The sequence below is a fragment of the Oncorhynchus mykiss genome, chromosome 5 (genome assembly GCF_057628025.1).
Source record: "Oncorhynchus mykiss isolate SJ-2025 chromosome 5, ASM5762802v1, whole genome shotgun sequence".
NCBI lineage: Eukaryota > Metazoa > Chordata > Actinopteri > Salmoniformes > Salmonidae > Oncorhynchus > Oncorhynchus mykiss.
In genome coordinates, this window is record NC_143026.1 from 63832734 (window position 1) to 63855000 (window position 22267).

Sequence of the window (22267 nt, forward strand, 5' to 3'; positions counted from 1 at the left end):
ATGCAGTGCTGGGGTAGGGGTAGCCTTTTTGGTCTGTGTGAACATCACTCTCAGGGATGGTTCAGTACAAGGTTTGACAGTCCAGATCAATAGTGGCAAGGCCAGCTCCACTAAAACAAGCCCATCACAGCAGGAGCCACATATCATCTTATCAAAGTAGGCTGCAGCCAACCCTCCCACCAGCCAATACACCAATCAGAATAATACATCAAAGTCAAGGTGAAGCAATCTGCAGTATAGCGTTGTAGTGCCAGAGAAACCTGCAGGTTTGACTGCAGCAGCACACTAGCATGAGCAAATACAGGATGTTCCTTCAAAGATACACTATGCAGAAATGGTAATTTCCTGGTTGCAAAAATTATAATAGTTTGCCTAATTTGAGATATGTGACAAAACAAGCGAGTATAGCGTAGAAAATCAATAATTGTACCAAATAGTGTTTTCAGCTGGTGTACAAAACCGAACGTAAAAGACGCAGAAAGGAAACTAACGGGAAGCATAGGAATAGCACACATAGAACAGATCTACCGCTTCTTAGAAAAACCGAACAAAATTAGTGACAGAACTGATAAATCTCAGTGAAATGTCAGTTTATCAACTGGCTCGCTCTCAGAACCTAACCATTGAGCCTGGGGACGAGTCGGTCATAAAGTTTCACACTGCCTATTGTTTGATTGACAAGATACATTTATTTATAATACAGCCACAAATAAAGAGAAAAATCACAGAACAAACAGCTGGTGAGGTTGGGGTGCATTTTATATAAATAATAATTAAAACCCATTTTGGGGACTAAAACACCAAAACTAAAGATGCAAAAAAAAATCTAAAGCAAAGACATTCTCGAATAGTTATGCATCCTTGGCTTGTCTATAGTTCCCTTTTCTTTAGCCTGCATATGCCGTTAATGCATTTCTTATTAAATGATCATACTTATTACTGTTACAAATATTGTAGTTTATTGAAATGACCCATGTCATTCAATACACATCACAATGTGCGCTTTAATACAGAGTAACTGTAGGAGAAACAGTGTAGTAGTCTAAAACGAGCTACATTCATACAGTGAGGGGTGGGATTCCCAGTATGATCTGCAGAAGGGGGTAAGTCCTAGCCTCTTCTCCATTTCTCTCTGGAGCTTCACTTACATCATCACGTTGTCAGACAGAAAATAACTAGTGAAATAAACCACTGTAGTGCATCATGTCCTGTTATTGCATGCTGCAGACCAGGCTGTCAAAACATTCATCACCCAAACGTCAGGGAGCCGGAAAATAGAGAACACAAACCTGAGGGAATCAAAAACCGACAATTAGCTACAATAATTTACAGTATTACTCAATGAGTTATCAGCACCCCTCAATTAAACATTTGCACAATACAGTTAAAGATGACTGAATAATAGAGGATTCACATAGTATTAGTCTAAATAATGGAGGACTCACATAGTATTACAGTCTAAATAATGCAGGACTCGCATAGTATTACAGTCTAAATAATGCAGGACTCGCATAGTATTAGTCTAAATAATGGAGGACTCGCATAGTATTACAGTCTAAATAATGCAGGACTCACATAGTATTACAGTCTAAATAATGCAGGACTCGCATAGTATTAGTCTAAATAACGGAGGACTCGCATAGTATTACAGTCTAAATAATGGAGGACTCGCATAGTATTACAGTCTAAATAATGGAGGATTCATATAGTATTACAGTCTAAATAATGGAGGATTCACATAGTATTACAGTCTAAAAGAACAATGGAACCAAGATTGTATGGATAGTATTCTGCATTGCTTCTCCACTCAGTTGGTGCTGTAAGCCTCTGTGGCCATTCGCAGTGAGTGGGAAATTATGTAATCTTCAATTTCATACAGTACTAAATATGCCAATAAAATCATTTCCCAGGGATACTGTATTATATAAATATTTTAACAAATGTGTTAAATGTGTTGCATATAGCACGAAACATGTTTGTTAGGAAGGGATATTCTTCAAATTAGCATCAGAATCCCCTATTGGCTCAGGAGATGTGTGACGGTTGCAATGCATTTGTATGAACCTGTTAACCAGGCAGGAGTGCATGATGGGATCCTTCATTTTTCCTTCAGAAAGAGGAATGTGAGGCAGGGGGAGTTTGTTAAAGAGTCAGAGCCCGTACTCAGCAATGACTCATCGGGAGAGAAAGAGAGAGAGAGAGAGAGAGAGGGAGATGGAGGGAGAAAGAGGGGAACCCACATGAATGAGCAGGTGCCTCGGGGGAACACAGAGAGAGGGGGGAAAATGGGAAGAGAGAAGCCTAGAAAGCAGATTATGCTGCATCTCCCTCCCACGCAGTCCGCCCACACACTCCTGCTCTCCATCCATACAGAGAAGAGCATCAGCGTCAGTCAGGGCTCTTCCAACCCAACCCCGTCCCTAGCACCATACGCTGCGTCAACCAGCCCAATCCTGCCTCTCCAATAACCAAGCCTTCCTCCCCTCTCCTCTCCCTCCCTGGAGACGCCACTCTACTGTTCGGCTCCATAATTAGACTCCTCAGGCCTGTGTTTTTTTTAACCTTGAGAGCAGCTTGGAAGATAATCAAGGCACACATGCGTAATTACACCAGGCAGACGTGTAGCCAGAATCTTACTTCCATTTGCTTTTTTGTATACAATTAGCTGTAGGTTTCAGGAGGAGATCAAAGGAGTATGTCATCTCAGTTAAATTGATAAAAATTTCATCTTACTTGGATTTAGTAGCATTATCATCTGAAGGTCACAGGGATGCCACAATGTCTAAACTACACCATATTGTACAGCTGTTAAACACTCCCCCAATGCCTCCTCCTACTCACCTGTCCAGTATATGTGTTCAGGGCTGGGGGTCCAGGGGCTGCCCTCATTGCTGCTTGCAGTTGGACAGCTTGCGGATGCGGCTGTAGGTGGACACTCCTTTGCGTGAGGGGTTGGAGGAGGAGGAGGAGGAGAGGCGTTCTGATCGGGACCTGGTCCTGCTGGTGGTTGGGTAGTGGTCCTGGTCTGTCTCCGTGCCGTTCACACATAGGGTCCTGAGCCCCAGCCCCAGCCCCGGCCCCACACAACCCCCCTGGTGCCCGTTCTGCTCCAGCCCATCCTCATGCACCCGACCTGGGGAGAGAACACAGAGAGGTTGGAAGTCAGTGGTCTAAGCTGACTCAGGGAAACATACACTGTCAGCCATCAGGTTAGACTCCTGGTGGAAGTCAGCTTTATGCACAGATCTGGGATCAGCTTACTCCCCCCCCCCAAACCATTAGGCGGAAATGAAAAAATGCCCTTAAATCATTGTCAGATAAGTATCTAGGTCTAGGAGGACGTTTTTCCTCCACACTGTTAGTAACAGGTCAGAGTGACCCGAGATAATGGGGGAGGTGAGCACTGAGCCTTGAAGAAAGTTTGTTGACGGGCAAAAACTGTTGGGAGACCTTTATTAAAATGTAAGCATATTTTTACTGTGTTCTTCAGCGGTTTGCATTTTTACAAAAGAGACTGTTCAGGGTCGCTCCCAATATAATTTTATTAGCAAATGTAGCATAGAAATAAAACACTGCATTCAAACATTGACAAGAATAGCACATTTGCACATATCCCAGAAAATGTCAAATATCTCACCTAAAGAGAATACATTTACTAATTAATGCTAAAGCGTTTCATGCCATTTCTTCTGTGGGTGAAACTCAGCACAAACCCAAAACAGCCTGCTTCATTTAAGATGCAGTTCTTCTAAAGTTGCAAAAGTCTTGCAAAACTAAGGTGAGGTGGGCTTTAGCTTAAGTAGTGACATTTGGGTCCGCTTGCCAAATCAACTCCTCCAGACACGAACAGTATTCTCACCAGTCCTGTTTTTTAGTCCAAGACTATGCTTCTATGTCCGAGAAACCCTCTGTAGAGTTAGGGCTGTTGCGGTGACAGTATTGCCACCACACCGGGAGTCATGACTGCAGTCAAAAACCACGTGACTCAAGAATGTGTTGGTAGTAGGCCTATCCAATTCACTAATGAACGTCAGGTTACTAATGGCCTGACACTCAGGGCTCTATTGTCCCTCTAACCACTCTGACGTTAATGCAAATGCAATCTAAAATCACATCAAACACTTATCAAAACAGTATCATGCTTTAAAAATAAATAAAAAACTCACCACTAGGCTACATTTTGTTACATCTGTGATTATCAATTTGAAGAAAGAAGTTCAACAACAGGTTGGATCTGAATGGAAAACATGGTTGTTTTAGATGTTGTTGTAGATGTTGTTTCAAAGCCAAACACAATGAAATGGACATCGCTTTCTAAGGTGATGATTCATTCAACAGGCCTTTAAGACATTGCATGTAGAACACCCATACGAATATCAGGGCTAATGCATATGCCTATATATGAGCCCAAGCCCGAAAGAAAAAAACAGAATTAAAAATGATTGAGCTGTTATACAATACATAGCCTACCACATGTTACGCAGTGGCGGTCAGTGTCGTTTAAGATAAGTGAGGACAAATGTTTTTTCATGAGCATGGCCTTATTTCTATTACAGCATATTGGATGACTGTCATTCATATTCCATTCACCCAGTTCAATGTAACATCGATAGGTTTAGGCTACTACAAGATACTCAAATTCTCCCTATACCCATCATGAGGTTGCCACAACCGAGCCTATGAATGAAAGTTTACAACGTAGGAGCACGCACACCAGGTCGAAAGAGAAATATGGAGGTCACACAGTGACAGACACATTATTAGACACATTATATACTGCCTTGCACAATCTTGCCTGCATCTAGCTTGCAAATTAATTTCGATTGGACAAATTTAGGCATTTTCATCCCGTTTTGTTTACTTCCGTTTAAGAAACGTTTTTCAACAGAATCGGTGGATGAATACACTCCTGATCATAGCAGCCACGTTGTATTCACTCTATGCACTCTTCTCTCACCTTTTCTCTTCATGTGTGGACAACACATGTGTGGACAACACATCAGCTGTATCATCAGCTGTATGTGACCAGGCATAAAAATAAATAAATAAACAAACACCTTTCCAAACCGAACAGCTACACAGCCTACATCAACGTTAGTGTACAGTCAGTAAGCGGTTACACCAGCGGGCCTCGTGGCAGTATATTTGTAATACCAAAAAGCTTACATTGTGTTGGAAAGTCAAAGCCAGTGAGCTAACATACACCCTGCTCAAACAGAGGGATTCCTTCAGTAGGCTAAACTACCTAGCTGCATTTGCTAGCTAGGTAACGTTAAGTGAAACTGAAAAAGAAATGAAATCTCTATTTCCCTCTTGCTTCTTCCTCATTTTTGTAAGGAATTCAATTTGTTCAACTATTGTCTTTACCTCTCTGAGTCAAATACTCACCACATTTTATACACTGCATTGCTAGCTAGCTGTAGCTTATGCTTTCAGTATTAGATTAATTATCTGATCCTTTGATTGGGTGGACAACATTTCAGTTCATGCTGCAAGTGCTCTGATAGGTGGGCGTAATTTCTCCAGAAGTTGTCATAATTATTGTGTAAATCTATGGAAGTGGGTGAGAACCATGAGCCTCCTAGGTTTTGTATTGAAAAACAAATGATAATCCCACTAAGAGCAAACCAGAAGGGATGCGTATCGCTGCAGAATGCTGTGGTAGACATGCTGGTTAAGTGTGCCTTGAATTCTAAATAAAATCACAGACCGAGTGTCACCAGCAAAGCGCCTCCACACCTCCTCCATGCTTCACGGTGGGAACCACACATGCAGAGAACATACGTTCACCTACTCTGCGTCTCACAAAGACAGCGGTTGAAACCAAAAATTGCAAATTTAGACTCAGGAAAAAAAAAAAAAAAGGCTTCCACCGGTCTACCGTCCATTGCTCGTGTTTCTTGGCGCAAGCCTCTTCTTCTGATTGGTATCTTTTTGTAGTGGCCTCTTTGCAGAAATTTGACCATGAAGGCCTGATTCACGCAGTTGATGTAGAGACGTGTCTAAAATATATTCACATAATTTTCCTTCCTCATGATGCCATCCATTTTGTAAAGTTCACCAGTCCCTTCTGCAGAAAAGCACCCCAACAACATGGTGCTGCCACACCCATGCTTCACCCATGTTCTTCAGTTTACAATCCTCACCCATTTTCCTCCCAACATAACAATGGTCCTTATGGCCAAACAGACCAGAGGACATTTCTACAAAAAGCGCAATCTTTGTCCCCATGTGCAGTTGCAAACAATAGTCTGGCTTTTTTATGGCGGTTTTGGCGCAGTGGCTTCTTCCTTGCTGAGCGGCCTTTCAGGTTGTCGATATAGAACTTGTTTTACTGTGGATATAGATACTTTTGTACCCGTTTCCTCCAGCATCTTCACAAAGTCCTTTGCTGTTGTTCTGGGATTGGCACATTTCACACCAAAGTACGTTCATCTCTAGGAGGCAGAACGCGTCTCCTTCCTGAGCGGTATGACGGCTGCATGGTCCCATGGTGTTTATACTTGCATACTATTGTTTGTACAGATGAACGTGGTACCTTCAGGCGTTTGGAAATTGCTCCCAAGGATGAACCAAACTTGTGAAGGTCTACACATTTTTTTTCTGTGAATTATAAGTGAAATAATCTGTCTAAACACATTTTTGGAAGAATGACTTGTGTCATGCACAAAGTAAGTGTCCTAACCAAACTGCCAAAACTATAGTTTGTTAAGAAATTGGTGGAGTGGTTGAAAAATGAGTTTAAATTGACTCCAACCTCAACTGTATGTATAGATAGAAAGATCACATTTACATAAGTATTCAGACCCTTTACTCAGTACTTTGTTGATGCAACTTTGGCAGCGACTACAGCCTAGAGTCTCTTGGGTATGACGCTACAAGCTTAGCACACCTGTATTTGAGGAGTTCCTCCCAATCTTGTCTGCAGATCCTCTTCGAGCACTGTCAAGTTGGTTGGAGAGCGTTGCTGCACAGCTATTTTCAGGTCTCTCCAGAGATATTAGATTGAGTTCATGTCCAGGCTCTGGCTGGGCCACTCAAGGACATTCAGAGACTTGTCCCAAAGTCACTCCTGCATTGTCTAAGCTGTGTGCTTAGGGTCGTTGTCCTGTTGGAAGGTGAACCTTCACCCCAGTTTGAGGTCCTGAGCGCTTTGGAGCAGGTTTTCATCAAGGATCTCTGTACTTTGCTCCGTTCATCTTTCTCTCGATCCTGACTGGTATACCAGTCCCTACTGCTGGAAAACACCCCCACAGCATGATGCTGCCACCACCATGCTTTAACGTAGGTTTCCTCCAGACGTGACACTTGGCATTCAGGCCAAATAGTTCAATCTTGAGTTCAACAGACCAGAGAATCTTGTTTCTCATGGTCTGTGTCCTTGAGGTGCCTTTTGGCAAACTCCAAGCGGGCTGTCATGTTCTTTTTACTCTAGAGTGGCTTCCGTCTGGCCACTCAACCATAAAGGCCTGATTGGTGGAGTGCTGCAGAGATGGTTGTCCTTCTGGAAGGTTCTCCCATCTCCACAGAGGAACTCTAGAGCTCTGTCAGAGTGACCATTCGGTTCTTGGTCACCTCCCTGACCAAGGCCCTTCTTCCCAGATTGCCTAGTTAGGATGTTTGTACAGAACTTGTCAACTTAAATAGATTGTCATAAGGTAAGAAATGTTTGCTGCCATCTCAGATGATGCAAATACTTGAGTTTCTTGTCTGAACTGGTTTCGCTTCATTATAGAGAGCAGAACATGACATCTCTCAGTGATATGTTGCTCCAGGAACCAAGATAAAGTGTGCAACAGGTTAGTAAAACACACAAGTTGAAAAAGGAAAAGAAAACTAAATTGTCTCAAAGCAAACTACATGACATTAATAATCATTAATCATGACCTTTCATGAATGGGGTGATGAAGTCACCCTGATTTATGCACACAGGTTCACCAGGCAAAAGATGACTAAAACCCCGGTCATAAACGACAATCATCACCATAATTAACCACAATTGACATCTGCACATTATTAGACTTGTTCAATCAGAAATCAAAGTGCTTCCGGCACTCTCGGTAATTGAACACCAGCTAAATGAAGTCTGACTGGGCCCTCGCTCTCCCTCTAAACCCCCTGTGAAGCTGTCGACACTGGGCTTACTGATTAGCCTGGGCCATAAATATGTAATCAAAGGCAGCACAGCGACACCGGGCTCGCTCTCATTAACCTCCCCCTCACAGCACCTCTCCTCCCCTTTACTCCAACAATGGCTAACCTGTGAAGACCTGTGCCTGTCACCCCCTTTCTGACAACAGCAAAGGTGACAAAAGAACAGGTAGAATCATAGTGTCAGAGCATAAAGAGGGAGGAGAGAAAGAGGGGGGGGATATACAGTGCAAGTGACTTAACGAACTGCAGTAGGATGACTCACCTAGTTGCCATGGCAACTTAAACACTCGCTACTCTCTAATCGGCGATTTTGAACTGCTGCTCATGGAGCCGGCGAGCGGAGAGAGGGGGGTGTTTATGTTTCCGGAAAGAATACGTGGTGGTGGTGTGTGTGTGAGTATGCACAAAATGAGCACAAGGCTGACGCCGGGGTCACAAACTAGGACATTTGATGTCAAATACACCCCAGGCCATACATACACCTCCCTCTCTTTCTCTAAAACACCTCACCTCTCTAATGCAGTCAAGCTGTGCTCCCTCTATAATGGGTTGCATTGTTGCACAGTATGAATGGGTGCTGCTGGGGTGGTTTCTATGCACTAAATGAGTAGCAACCATGTACTACGCATCCCTATACACATACAAATCCTTTAGGAGTTCCTAAATTGCTTAAGAATGCTTCAACCGTAAGAGGAATAGAGAGAGAAAGAGAGAGAAAATACAGAAGTGAGTGGTGTGCAGTATAGGAGGCTCAGACTGGGGGCAAGAAAAAAAACAGACTACTACTATATGACAGATAGAAATGTTCATTAGAATTGACACCGTTGTTCCCCTACACACTCACACGGTTGTTCACCTTTCTCGCAAATCAGCCTCCCAACAGGCATTGCCACGCTGTGATTCCGGTTATTTTAAAGCCCTATTTTCCAAATTTAAACAGCTCCAGCATGGCAGAGAGCAAACAACAGACTCCGATGAGTGAGGGGGAAAAAAAAAATTAAAATCTGGTCCGATACCTATTTTTGGGGGGACAAACTTACCGATACTGACATATCTGCTGATATTCTATTTTATGTCAGAGAAATTAAAAAGTGTATGTTTTCCACACGGAATTCTTATAAATTGCCATCCAAAACCAGCAATTGTCCAATAAATATTCTTCAAATGTTGATTTCTTACATTGTGAAATTAATAACATGAGAATGACTGCAAGTGTTCAGATAAGCATAAGATTCGCTTTTTTCATCCTATTTATTAAATATTGGTTATCGGTGGATTTATCGTCCGATACAGGAAATAAAAGGCCAATATTGGCAGATTATGTCGGTGAACCGATATATCGGTCGGACTCTTAAGGGTAGTGGGTATAATTTCGCAAAATATCCTCCACAGGACACCCAAGAGGAAGCAATGGTGAATCAAATCAAAAATACAAATAATATTTTTGTGCTTCCCTTTGAAGAGGAGAGTAGGGAATAAAATGTACTCTGAACATAAACAAGATTCCGGTTTAAATTGACTTAACTTTAATTGGAAACACACAATGCACAAGAAGCCAAGGCAGACAAATCACTTAATAAAAGACTGCCAGGAAATAGTGAATTGAAAGGAAAAAAATTTAAAGAATGATGGATACCCTCTCTGCATGCTGTCCTCATGTAATTGGGTATGGACCGATTGGAAACATTGCCACAGTTCAAACAAGCCCATAAAGGTCTATTGTGGAAAGATAAATAATGTAATCTCCTTGAAAACCAATATAATAAAAAAAAAGCTAATGAAAACAATTTCCATCCCTTCTTATCTCTAAGAAGACAGAATGGCTAGGAATGGCTGATTTAGTGTTTTGAACTTCACAGTGGTTATAAGAGAGGAGGCGATTTGGCCAATCTTCTATATTATGACTCAGGTAGGCGAATCACTGCAGTCAATAGGAAAAAGTAAAATATTAACCCAAAACTAACCCATACTAGAATGAGTCATTAAAAACAGGCAAATAGCTGTGTGGTCTTATCACGGCATCTATCAAATGTACTGCTATCAGTTAACAAATCAGAACACAGGGACACAGGAACAATCCGATTTCAGATTAGATTCCTAGATGCCATACAATCTAATCTTCACTGTTCCCATCTTATCTTTTGATATAATATGCCTTTTTGTATTAATTCAATACTGGATCCCTGTCGCTTTGAGTGAAACGCATAGTTGCTATAGCCTTGAAATACAGAGTGTGTAATGTATCCTACATCACAGCCGGTGCCTAGGGCTTTAACAGTGGGCCAAGAATGACTATACCGTGTCTCTAACCGGACCCACGACACCAACAGCATGCAGTAATTAGCAGAGGTAGGCGAGGACTTATTGAGCGCTTCTAGCACCTTATGTTACAACATTTGTACAAGACAGCAAATATAAGTCTACCTTCAGGCATTAGCTACTGCTATACTATATTACTATGACAAACTGTTAGAATGTGAGAAATTACCAATGCTAAACCAATGTCCTCAATGCAAAAGGTAAATATATCAATAATCCATATAAATATGTGCACATCACAGAAAGTTACAGACAGAGAGAAAAATAGTTCTACTAAGGACAGTGGAAATGAACCCAACAACCAAGTCCATGGACATTCTCAGAGCATGAGGTACTCAACTTCATCTGCTCCCTCCTCTTCCAGACTCCTCTCAGCGATGACCTTGTCCAATCACTAATCTCAGCCGGGGCAAAGTGACTTACTGGTCCATAGTAGCAGCCAGCCCACACTCACTGGGCTGATGCAATTACAGATAGACTGACCAGCTCTTCCGGAGAGATGGACGGACTCACTCACTCGACAGTATATAGATAACACCTGGGACAATTCAATATCCTCCTGAGGACAGATCTGGGATGATCATCTAATCCAGGGCTCTCCAACCCTGTACCCGAAGAGCTACCATCCTGTAGGTCTTCGATCAAACCCTAATCTACCCATCCAAACCTAATAATTACCTGGTTGACAAGCTGAATCGGGATAGTTAAAACAGCAAAAAAATCAAACTACAGGTGGATTGCTCTCCAGGAACAGGGATGGAGAGCCCTGTTCTAATCAAATAACGGCGACAGAGGGGGTGGCATCGATTTGGAGGTGGAGGGTCTGGGGCGGTGTGTTACAGCGTCATCGGACTGAGCTTTTTTTTTTTTTTTTTTGTGTAAATATTTGTATGAACATAACATGTTCAATTTGCTGAAAATAAATGCAGTTGACGGTGAGAGGATGTTTTTTTTTTTTTGCTGAGATTATATATATATATATATATAAAACTAAGCAAAAAAATAATTAAAACATCCTCTCACCGTCAACTGTATTTATTTTCAGCAAACTTAACATGTGTAAATATTTGTATGAACATAACAAGATTCAACAACAGGCATAAACGGAACAAGTTACACAGACATGTGACTGGGGGGGTTCAAAATCAAAAGTAACAGTCAGTATTTGGTGTGGCCACCAGCTGCATTAAGTACTGCAGTGCATCTCCTCCTCATGGACTGCACCAGATTCGTCAGTTCTTTCTGTGATATGTTACCCCACTCTTCCACCAAGGCACCTGCAAGTTCACAGACATGTCTGAGGGGGGGGGGGGATGGCCCAAGCCCAAGCCCAAGCCCTCCAATCCAACAGGTCCCAGACCTGAGATCCAGGCTCTTCACTGGCCATGGCAGAACACTGACATTCCTGTCTTGCAGGAAATCACGCACAGAACAAGCAGTATGGCTGGTGGCATTGTCATGCTGGAGGGTCATGTCAGGATGAGCCTGCGAGAAGGGTACCACATGAGGGAGGAGGATGTCTTCCCTGTAACACACAGCATTGAGATTGCCTGCAATGACAACAAGCTCAGTCCGATGATGCTGTGACACACCGCCCCAGACCATGACGGACCCTCCACCTCCAAATCGATCCCACTCCAGAGTACAGGCCTCGGTGTAACGCTCATTCCTTCGATGATACACAAATCTGACCATCACCCCTGGTGAGACAATTCCGCAACTCGTCGGTGAAGAGCACTTTTTGTCAGTCCTGTCTGGTCCAGTGGCGGTGGGTTTGTGCCCATAACCGACGTTGTTGCCGGTGATGTCTGGTGAGGACCTGCCTTACAACAGGCTTACAAGCCCTCAGTCCAGCCTCTCTCAAGCATGGGAAGCAGTGTTAGGTATGAAAGGACAGGGTACTGAAAAAGGGACGTTTCTTTTTTTGATGGGTTTAAAAAATATATATAAAATAAAAAAATAAAATCTCCCATCGTTTCAAATGACCGAAAAGAGCTTCTAGACATCAAAACAGTGATTACTAAACTCGTCAGATGTGGTAGGGCTTGCAAACTATCCCAGATTACAAAGGGAAACAGAGCCGCGAGCTTCCCAGTGACACAAGCCTACCAGACTAACTAAATGCCTTCTATGCTTGCTTCAAGGTAACCAACACTGAACCATGCATGAGAGCACCAGCTGTTCCGGATGACTGTGTGATCACGCTCTTCATAGCCGATGTGAATAAGTCCTTTAAACAAGTTAACATTCACAAGGCCGCAGGGTCAGACAGATTACCAGGATGTGTACTCCGAGCATGCGCTGACCAACTGGCAAGTGTCTTGACATTTTCAACCTAACCCTGACCTAGTCTGTAATACCTACATGTTTCAAGCAGACCACCATAGTCCCCGTGCCCAAGAACACTGTCTAAATTACTAATCACCTGTAGCAATCCCATCTACAGTCATGAAATGCTTTGAAAGGATGGTCATGGCCCATATCAACACCATCATCCCAGACACCCTGGACCCACTCAAATTCGCATACCTACCCAACAGATCCACAGATGACGCCATCTCTATCGTACGCCACACTGCCCATTCCCACCTGGACAAAAATAACACCTACATGTGAATGCTGTTCATTGACTACAGCTCAGCGTTCAACACCATAGTGCCCTCCAAGCTCACTACTAAGGACCCTGGGATTAAACTCCCTCTGCAATTGGATAATAGAATTTGACAGGATGCTGAGGCTAGGCAACAACACATTCGCAGCGCTGACCCTCAAACCCAATCAATCACCTAACCTCAGGGCCGTGTGCTTAGCCCCCTCCTGCAGTCCCTGTTCGCCCACGACTGTGGCCGCACATGACTCCAACACCATCATTAACTTTGCTGACAACACAACGGGAGTAGAACTGATCACTGACGATGATGAGACAGCCTTCAGGGAGGTCAGAGACCTGGCAGTGTGATGCCAGAACAACAACCTCTCCCTCAACACCAGCAAGACAAAATTTGCTTATTGTGGACTACAGGAAACAAAAGGCAAAGCACACCCCCATTTACATCGACAGGACAAGTAATGGAGACAATCAAGAGCTTCAAGTTCCCCCGTGTTCACATCACTAAGGACCAATCATGGCCCAAACACACCAACACAGTCGCAAAGAGGGCACGACAATGCCTCTTCCCCCTCAGGAGGCTGAAAAGATTTGTCATGGGCCCTCGAATCCTCAAAAGTTCTACAACTGCACCATTAAGAGCATCTTGAATGGCTGCATCAGCGCTTGGTATGGCAACTGCTCGGCATCCGACCGCAAGGTGCTACAGAGGGTAATGCGTATGGCCCAATACATCACTGGGGCCGAACTCCCTGCCATCCAGGACCTCTATAGGAGGCAGTGTCAGAGGAAGCCCTAAAAAATGGTCAAAGTCAGTCTGTTCGCTCTGCTACTGCACAGCAAGTGGTACCGGAGCGCCAAGTCTGGTACAAAAAGGCTTCTACCCCAAAGCCATAAGACTGCTGAACAGTTAACCAAACGGCTACCCGGACTTTCTGCTTTTCACCCCTTACCTACATAGTACTTTTTTTCATAACTCCACAAAACATTGACATTTGTGTCATGGTGTGGGTCCTTAGTAGGTCGTAGTGCAGTGCACAATGTCAGCAGCATTCCCTTGGCTCCACCAGACCTGGCGGTCTCCTCTCCTGCACTAGATATGCGTCTGGCTACTGGTTACATCAGATTATTATGAAAGAGAAATGGGAGGACGAGGAAAAAACAAATGGAGACAGAACAGAACGAAATCCACAGACAATCAACTCCCATTACCATCTAGTCTACCCAGAGATGACTAATTACTAAATCAGGCTGGATAGAAGCCACTTCCTCCCCTGTGTGTGTGTCTGTGGATTTGTGACAAGAACAAAAGGTGGCAGAGAGAGAAAGAGGTCCTCCTTTTTCTGTAGTCCACAATCATCTCTTTAGTCTTGGTTACGTTGAGGAATAGGTTGTTATTCTGGAACCACCCGGCCAGGTTTCTGACCTCCTCCCTATAGGCTGTCTCGTCGTTGATCAGGCTGTTGTGTCGTCTGCAAACTTAATGATGGTGTTGGAGTCGTGCCTGGCCATGCAGTCGTGGGTGAACAGGGAGTACAGGAGGGAACTGAGCACGCACACCTGGGGGGCTCCAGTGTTGAGGATCAGCGTGGCAGATGTGTTGCTACCTACCCGCACCACCTGGGGACGGCCCGTCGGGAAGTCCAGGATCCAGTTGCAGAGGGAGGTGTTTAGTCCCAGGATCCTTAGCTTAGTGATGAGCTTTGAGGGCACTATGGTGTTGAACGCTGAGCTGTAGTCAATGAATAGCATTCTCATGTAGGTGTTCCTTTTGTCCAGGTGGGAAAGGGCAATAGAGTGCAATAGAGATCGTCTGTGGATCTGTTTGGGCGGTATGCAAATTGGAGTGGGTCTAGGGTTTCTGGGATAATGGTGTTGATGTGAGGCATTACCAGCCTTTCAAAGCACTTCATGGCTACGGACATGAGTGCTACTTTGTGTTCTTGGGCACAGGGACTATGGTGGTCTGCTTGAAACATGTTGGTATTATAGACTCAAATCAGGGACATGTTTAAAATGTCAGTGAAGACACCTGCCAGTTGGTCAGCACATGCCTGGAGCACACATCCTGGTAATCCATCTGGCCCCGCACTCTTGTGTATGTTGACCTGTTTAAAAGGTCTTACTCACGTCGGCTACGGAGAGTGTGGACACAGTCATCAGGAACAGCTGATGCTCTCATGCATGCCTCAGTGTTGCTTGCCTTGAAACGAGCATATTAGTGATTTAGCTCGTATGGCAGGCTCATGTCACTAGGCAGCTTGCGGCTGTGCTTCCCTTTGTAGTCTGTAATAGTTTGCAAGCCCTGCCTCATAAGACAAGTGTCGGAGCCGGTGTAATACAATTCAATCTTAGCTCTATATTGACGCTTTGCCTGTTTGATGGTTCGTCGCAGGACATAGCAGGATTTCTTGTAAGCTCCTGGGTTAGAGTCCCGCACCTTGAAAGCGACAGCTCTGCCCTTTAGCTCAGTGCAAATGTTGCCTGTAATCCATGGCTTCTGGTTGGGGTATGTACATACAGTCACTGTGGGGACGACGTCCTCGATGCACTTATTGATAAAGCCAGTGACTGATGTGGTGTACTCCTCAATGCCATCGGAAGAAACCCAGAACATGTTCCAGTCTGTGATAACAAAACAGTCCTGTAGTTTGGCATCTGCTTCATCTGACCACTTTTTTATAGACCGAGTCACTGGTGCTTCCTGCTTTAATTTTTGCTTGTAAGCCGGAATCAGGAGGATAGAGTTGTGGTAGGATTTACCAAATGGAGGGTGAGGGAGAGCTTTGTACGAGTCTCTGTGTGTGGAGTACAGGTGATCTAGAATCGTTTTCCCTCTGCTTGCACATTTAACATGTTGATAGAAATGTGGTAGAACTGATTTAAGTTTTCCTGCATTAAAGTCTCCGGGCCACTAGGATCGCCGCCTCTGGGTGAGTGGTTTCCTGTTTGCTTATTTCCTTATACAGCTGACTGAGTGCGGTCTTAGTGCCAGCATCTGTCTGTGGTGGTAAATAAACAGCCACGAAAAGTATAACTGAAAACTCTAGGCAAGTAACGTGGCCAGCAATCTATTTCAGGCGAGCAAAATCTAGACTTCCTCAGATTTCATGCACCAGCTGTTGTTTACAAATATGCACCCCCCCTCGTCTTAGGACATCTACTTTGTGCATGACACAGGTCATTTTTCCAACAATTGTTTACAGACAGATTATTTCACTTATAATTCACTGTATTACAATTCCAGTGGGTCAGAAGTTTACATACACTAAGTTGACTGTGCCTTTAAACAGCTTGGAAAATTCAAGAAAATGATGTCAATTAGGATATCAGAAGCTTCTAAAGCCATGACATCATTTGAGTCAATTGCAGGTGTACCTGTGGATGTATTTCAAGGCCTACCTTCAAACTCAGTGCCTTTTTGCTTGACATTATGGGAAAATCACAAGAAATCAGGACTTCAGGAAAAAAACATTGTAGACCTCCACAAGTCTGGTTCATCCTTGGGAGCAATTTCCAAATGCCTGAAGGTACCATGTTCATCTGTACAAACAATAGTACGCAAGTATAAACACCATTATAAACACCATTGGACCGTGCAGCCATCATACCGCTCAGGAAGGAGACGCGTTCTGTCTCCTAGAGATGAACGTACTTTGGTGTGAAAAGTGCAAATCAATCCCAGAACAACAGCAAAGGACCTTGTGAAGATACTGGAGGAAACGGGTACAAAAGTATCTAAATCCACAGTAAAAACAAGTCCTATAAATCAACATAACCTGAAAGGCTGCTCAGCAAGGAAGAAGCCACTGCTCCAAAACCGCCATAAAAAAAGCCAGACTACGGTTTGCAACTGCACATGGGGACAAAGATCGTACTTTTTGGGGAAATGTCCTCTGGTCTGATGAAACAAAAATAGAATTGTTTGGCCATAATGACCATCCTTATGTTTGGAGGAAAAAGGGAGAGGCTTGCAAGCCGAAGAACACCATCCCAACCGTGAAGCACGGGGGTGGCAGCATCATGTTGTGGGGATGCTTTGCTGCAGGAGGGACTGTTGCACTTTACAAAATAGATGGCATCATGAGAAAGGAAATGATGTGGATATATTGAAGCAACATCTCAAGACATCGGTCAGGAAGTTAAAGCTTGGTTGCAAATGGGTCCTCCAAATGGACAATGACCCCAAGCATACTTCCAAAGTTGCGTTGTCAAAATGGCGTAAGGACAAGTTAGTCAAGGTATTGGAGTGGCCATCACAAAGCCCTGACCTCGCCCTACAGAAAATTTGTGGGCAGAACTGAAAAAGCGTGTGCGAGCAAAGGGGCTTACAAACCTGACTCAGTTACACCAGCTCTGTTAGGAGGAAATTCACCCAACTTAGTTTGGGAAGCTTGTGGAAGACTACCCAAAACATTTGACCCAAGTTAAACAATTTAAAGGCAATACTACCAAATACTAATTGAGTGCATGTAAACCTCTGACCCACTGGGAATGTGATGAAAGAAATAAAAGCTGGAAAATCTAGGATTAGATGTCAGGAATTGTGAAAAACTGGTGTATGTAAACTTCGACTTCAACTGTAGATGTTTAATATTCTCATGGATGTAATGCACAGTTGACACTATTGTCCAGGGAACACTTTACTTGAAGCCTCCACCACCATAATGCTGTTGTAACAATACCATACTGTATTTATGTCGTTTGTACCTTATCTGCCTACCAGCTGTAAAGTTCAGAAATCAAAGATTCTTCTCTATTTCTCTATCGCTCCACCTCTCCATCGATCTCTATCCCTCCGCCTCTCACCTGTCATAGTGAAACCCTGAGAGTAGATGATCTCTCCGTCTCCGTAGAAGAGTTCGTCGTCATCCTCGTCGTCCTGGTCGGCGTAGCCGTGCAGGTGCTCCAGGTAGGGCAGTACGGTCATGCTACGCCACGCGTCCCTCCGATCAGCACTAGGGGGCATGGGCACCAGAGGCTCCGTTGCAGGGTGTTTCTTCCTTACCCAGCTGAAACCACAGAACATTGGTTACAGAATAAAAAAATTCCAGAAACTTAAAATAAGATCAAATAAAGATTGTGGGCCCCTACCTCATTTTTGGGGCGACATATGCCTTTCATTTTGGACCCATCAAGCTTATTCTTTGTTTGTGCAGCTAATTTAGCGTTTATTTAGCTAGGTGAGTCAGTTGAGAACCAATTCTTAATAATGCTCGAGATGCCCAAGGCAAAAAAACTCAGTGACACCTTATTTGCTTAAAGGGATACTTTGGGATTTTAGCCATTAGACCCTTTATCTACTTAACCAGAGTCAGATTAACTTGTGGATAAAATGTGTATCTCTGTGTCTAGTATGTTAGAGGTAGTTTCCCCGAGACAATGCTAAATAGAGTTAGCACAATGACTGGAAGTCTATGGGTATCTGCTTCAAGTCATTGCGCTAATGCTTGTTAGCAACTTCCTTCAAACTTCACACATCTGACTCAGGGGAAGTAGATAAAGCACCTCATTGTCAAAATCCCGAAGTATCCCTTTAAACAAGAGGATTTGCTTATGGAAACATCACAATACAGTGCCTTTAGAAAGTATTAACATCCCTTTACTTTTTTCTCCCAAGAAATGTGTTACAACCGGAATTTAAAATGTATTCAATTGAGATTGTGCGTTACTGGCCTCACACACAACCCCATAATGTCAAAGTGGAATTATGTTTTTTTTTTTTTTTTTTTTTTTACAAATTAACTAAAAATGAAAAGTGGAAATGTCTCAAGTCAATAAGTATTCAACCCCTTTGTTATGGCAAGCCTAAATAAGTTCAGGAGTAAAACTTTGCTTAAGTCACATAAGTTGCATGTGCAAGAATAGTGTTTAACATGATTTTTGAATTACTTCCACATCCGTTTCCCCACACATATAGATAATTGTAAGGTCCCGCAGTTGAACAGTGAATTTCAACCAGTAAGACCAGGGAGGTTTTCCAATGCTCGTAAATGAGAACTTGTTCTCAACTACCCTACCTGATTAAATAAAGGTGAAATAAATAAATAAATGGCTCGCAAAGTAAGGCACCGATTGGTAGATGGGTAAACTTTTTAAAAGCAGACATTGAATATCCCTTTGAGCATGGTGAAGTTATTAAATACAATTGATGGTGTATCAATACGTCCAGTCACTACAAAGATACAGGCATCCTTCCTAACTCAGTTGCCGGAGAGGAAGGAAACCGCCCAGGGATTTCACGAGGCCAATGGTGACTTTAAAACAGTTACTGAGTTTAATGGCTGTGATAGGAGAAAACTGAGGATGGATCAACAAAATTGTAGTTACTCAAGAATGCTAACCGAAATGACAGAGTGAAAAGAAGGAAGCCTGTACAGAATAAAGATATTCCAAAACATGCATCCTGTTTGCAATAAGGTACTAAAGTAAAACTGCAAAAAAAAATCCTGAATACAAAGCGTTATGTTTGGGACAAATCCTACACATTTGAGTTGCTTACCAAGATGACTGTTGAATGTTCCACGTTCTAGTTTTGACTTTTTTTTTTTTTTTGATTTCAAGCCGATTTTATGGCACACTTGAAAATGCCTGTCTAGCAATGATCAACAACCAACTTGACGGAGCATGAAGAATTTTAAAAAGAAGAATGTGCAAATATAGTACAATCCAGGTGTGCAATGCTCTTAGAGACTTACCCAGAAAGACTCACCTGTAATCGCTGCCAAAGGTGATTCTAACATGCATTGCCTCAGTGTTGTGAATATTTATGTCAATTAGATATTTCCGTATTTCATTTTCATTACATTTGAAATTTCTTTTTAAAATTAAAAAACATGTTTTCACTTTGTCATTATGGAGTATTGTGTGTACTCCCTTGCATAAAAATCCAGGTCGGTTTGGTCCTAGAGTTTTGAAATAAAGTATTGGGAAATAAGTATTTGAAAATGGTTTCAAATAGCAGGCCGTTTATAGAATTGTTTTAAAATACTCCTAATACAGATAGTTGATTCAGCACCACATTACTGGAAAATAATCAAATACATAGAGTAAGTATTTAAATAACAAATACTTAGATAATGTATTTGAAGCCAGGTCTGGTTCTCTCTTACTCATTTACACATCAAATAGCGTGCACACACACACACACACTAGGGTCTCCTAATTAGGGGGCATGGTGGAAACAGCTGGTCTCTCCCAAGAGCACAGGCCTTTCATGCGTTTCATATATTTTTTTAAAAGACACTCCCTGTCATCCATTACTATCACAGTAATTTGACATGCAAATACTCAACTACTGTACTGAAGTACAGTACAGAGAGAGACTTGTTAGTGTGAAAAGACCTACTCCCAAGCCAGCTTCAAAGCCAAATCTCGAGTGTCCTCACATTGGGCTAACTACTAGTAATGTGGGGGGTTCCCTTGTCTCTCTGCAGCAGACATATGGTGAGCAATATGTTTGGAACACCAAATCGCAATAAAATCACAATATCGAATCACAATACAGTATCGGGATGATATCGTATGGCGAGGTCCCTAGAAATTCCCAGCCCTAGTAAATACAGGACAACAAAGTAGTCTTTGCAGCCAGGCATGATTTGCTCTGAAGTGGGCAGACTATAAGTGCGGATTGAGGACAACAGAAGCAGAGCCGCAATGCACAACAATAGAGCAATGTGTCATGACAACTGACCAAGGATTTCTTTGTCATTTGCACTGCAGTATGTGTCACCACTAAATCTCCTGCATGTCATGAAGCAGAATCACCTTGACAGGGCTCATATTTTAGGAGACAGAAATGTCCCACGTCCCCTTCCTCCTATTGCTAGAAATAGTGAAGAGCTAAGCAACACACTATGTAACAGGCAGCTTCCTTTCTGAGAGGAGTGAGTAATGGTAGAGAGGCCTGTGGAGACCTTGGCCTTTTGTTTCGTAACACATGGAGCATCAGTGACGACAGCCTTGCCATGGGGCCACAGAGGTAGGTGTATGTGCGCACAGTATGAGTGCTTGTGTGGGTGCATGCGTTTTCTGTACATTGTAACGTGGGATTGATTGTGTGTTTTCTGTACGTTGCGTGTACAACTTTTACGTTCAATCTACACCTCCGTCGAAAATCTTCTCCATCTTTTCCATGATTATAACAGGACACACTCCCACTCACTGCTATTTGCTGATCAAGTGCTGCAGCCATTCTCCTCCACCTCCGCTCACTAGTTATATAAAGAAGGCTAACCAATGGAATAAGCAGTTACTTAAAGCAACTGATATATGTCAACTGAACAAAAATATAAAATGCAAAAGTGTTGGTCCCATGGGTCATGAGCTGAAATAAAAGATCACAGAAATGTTCCATACAACATTCCACAGGCCACAATCAACAGCCTGATCAACTCTATGAGAAGGAAATGTGTAGCACAGCAAGAGGCAAGTGGTGGTCACACCAGATACTGGCTGGTTTTATGATCCATGCCCTTACATAATTTTCTTTTTTTTTAACATTTAAAAAGGGTATCTGTGACTAACAGATGCATATCTGTATTCCCAGTCATGTGAAATCCATAGATTTGGGCCTATTTAATGTATTTCACTTGAATGATTTCCTTATATGAACTGTAACTCAGTAAAATATTTGAAATTGTTGCATGTTGCGTTTATATTTGTGTTTAGTGTATAATTGTGATGTGCATTTAAGACAAGACCAGTAAAATGTGTAGGGTAGGATAACACGTTGTGTGCGCGTGTGTAGGGTAGGATAATATGTTGTGCGCGTGTGTGGGGTAGGATAATACGTTGTGTGCGTGTGTGTGGGGTAGGATAATACGTTGTGTGCGTGTGTGGGGTAGGATAATACGTTGTGTGCGTGTGTGTGGGGTAGGATAATACGTTGTGTGCGTGTGTATGGGGTAGGATATTACGTTGTGTGCCTGTGTGTGTGGGGTAGGATAATACGTTGTGTGCGTGTGTGTGGGGTAGGATAATACGTTGTGTGCGTGTGTGTGGGGTAGGATAATACCTTGTGTGCGTGTGTGTGGGGTAGGATAATACCTTGTGTGCGTGTGTGTAGGGTAGGATAATACCTTGTGTGCGTGTGTGTAGGGTAGGATAATACGTTGTGTGCGTGTGTGTAGGGTAGGATAATACGTTGTGTGCGTGTGTGTAGGGTAGGATAATACGTTGTGTGCG

The 22267-nt window shown here is 43.0% G+C and overlaps 1 protein-coding gene across 2 annotated transcripts in view; it reads right to left on the reverse strand.

The window, feature by feature from the left end:
- Positions 1-669: 669 nt before the first annotated feature.
- Positions 670-22267, reverse strand: part of LOC110524266 (serine/threonine-protein kinase STK11) — a 57434-nt gene continuing 35836 nt past the window's right edge. For both annotated transcript variants that reach the window (XM_021603756.3, XM_090235480.1), the window contains 3 exons: positions 17891-18093; positions 2842-3133; positions 670-1289 (listed from right to left, as the gene is read on the reverse strand). In XM_021603756.3, the coding sequence (XP_021459431.3) occupies positions 2886-3133; positions 17891-18093 (451 nt within the window). In that variant the 3' untranslated portion in view covers positions 670-1289; positions 2842-2885. The remainder of the gene's footprint in view (positions 1290-2841; positions 3134-17890; positions 18094-22267) is intronic.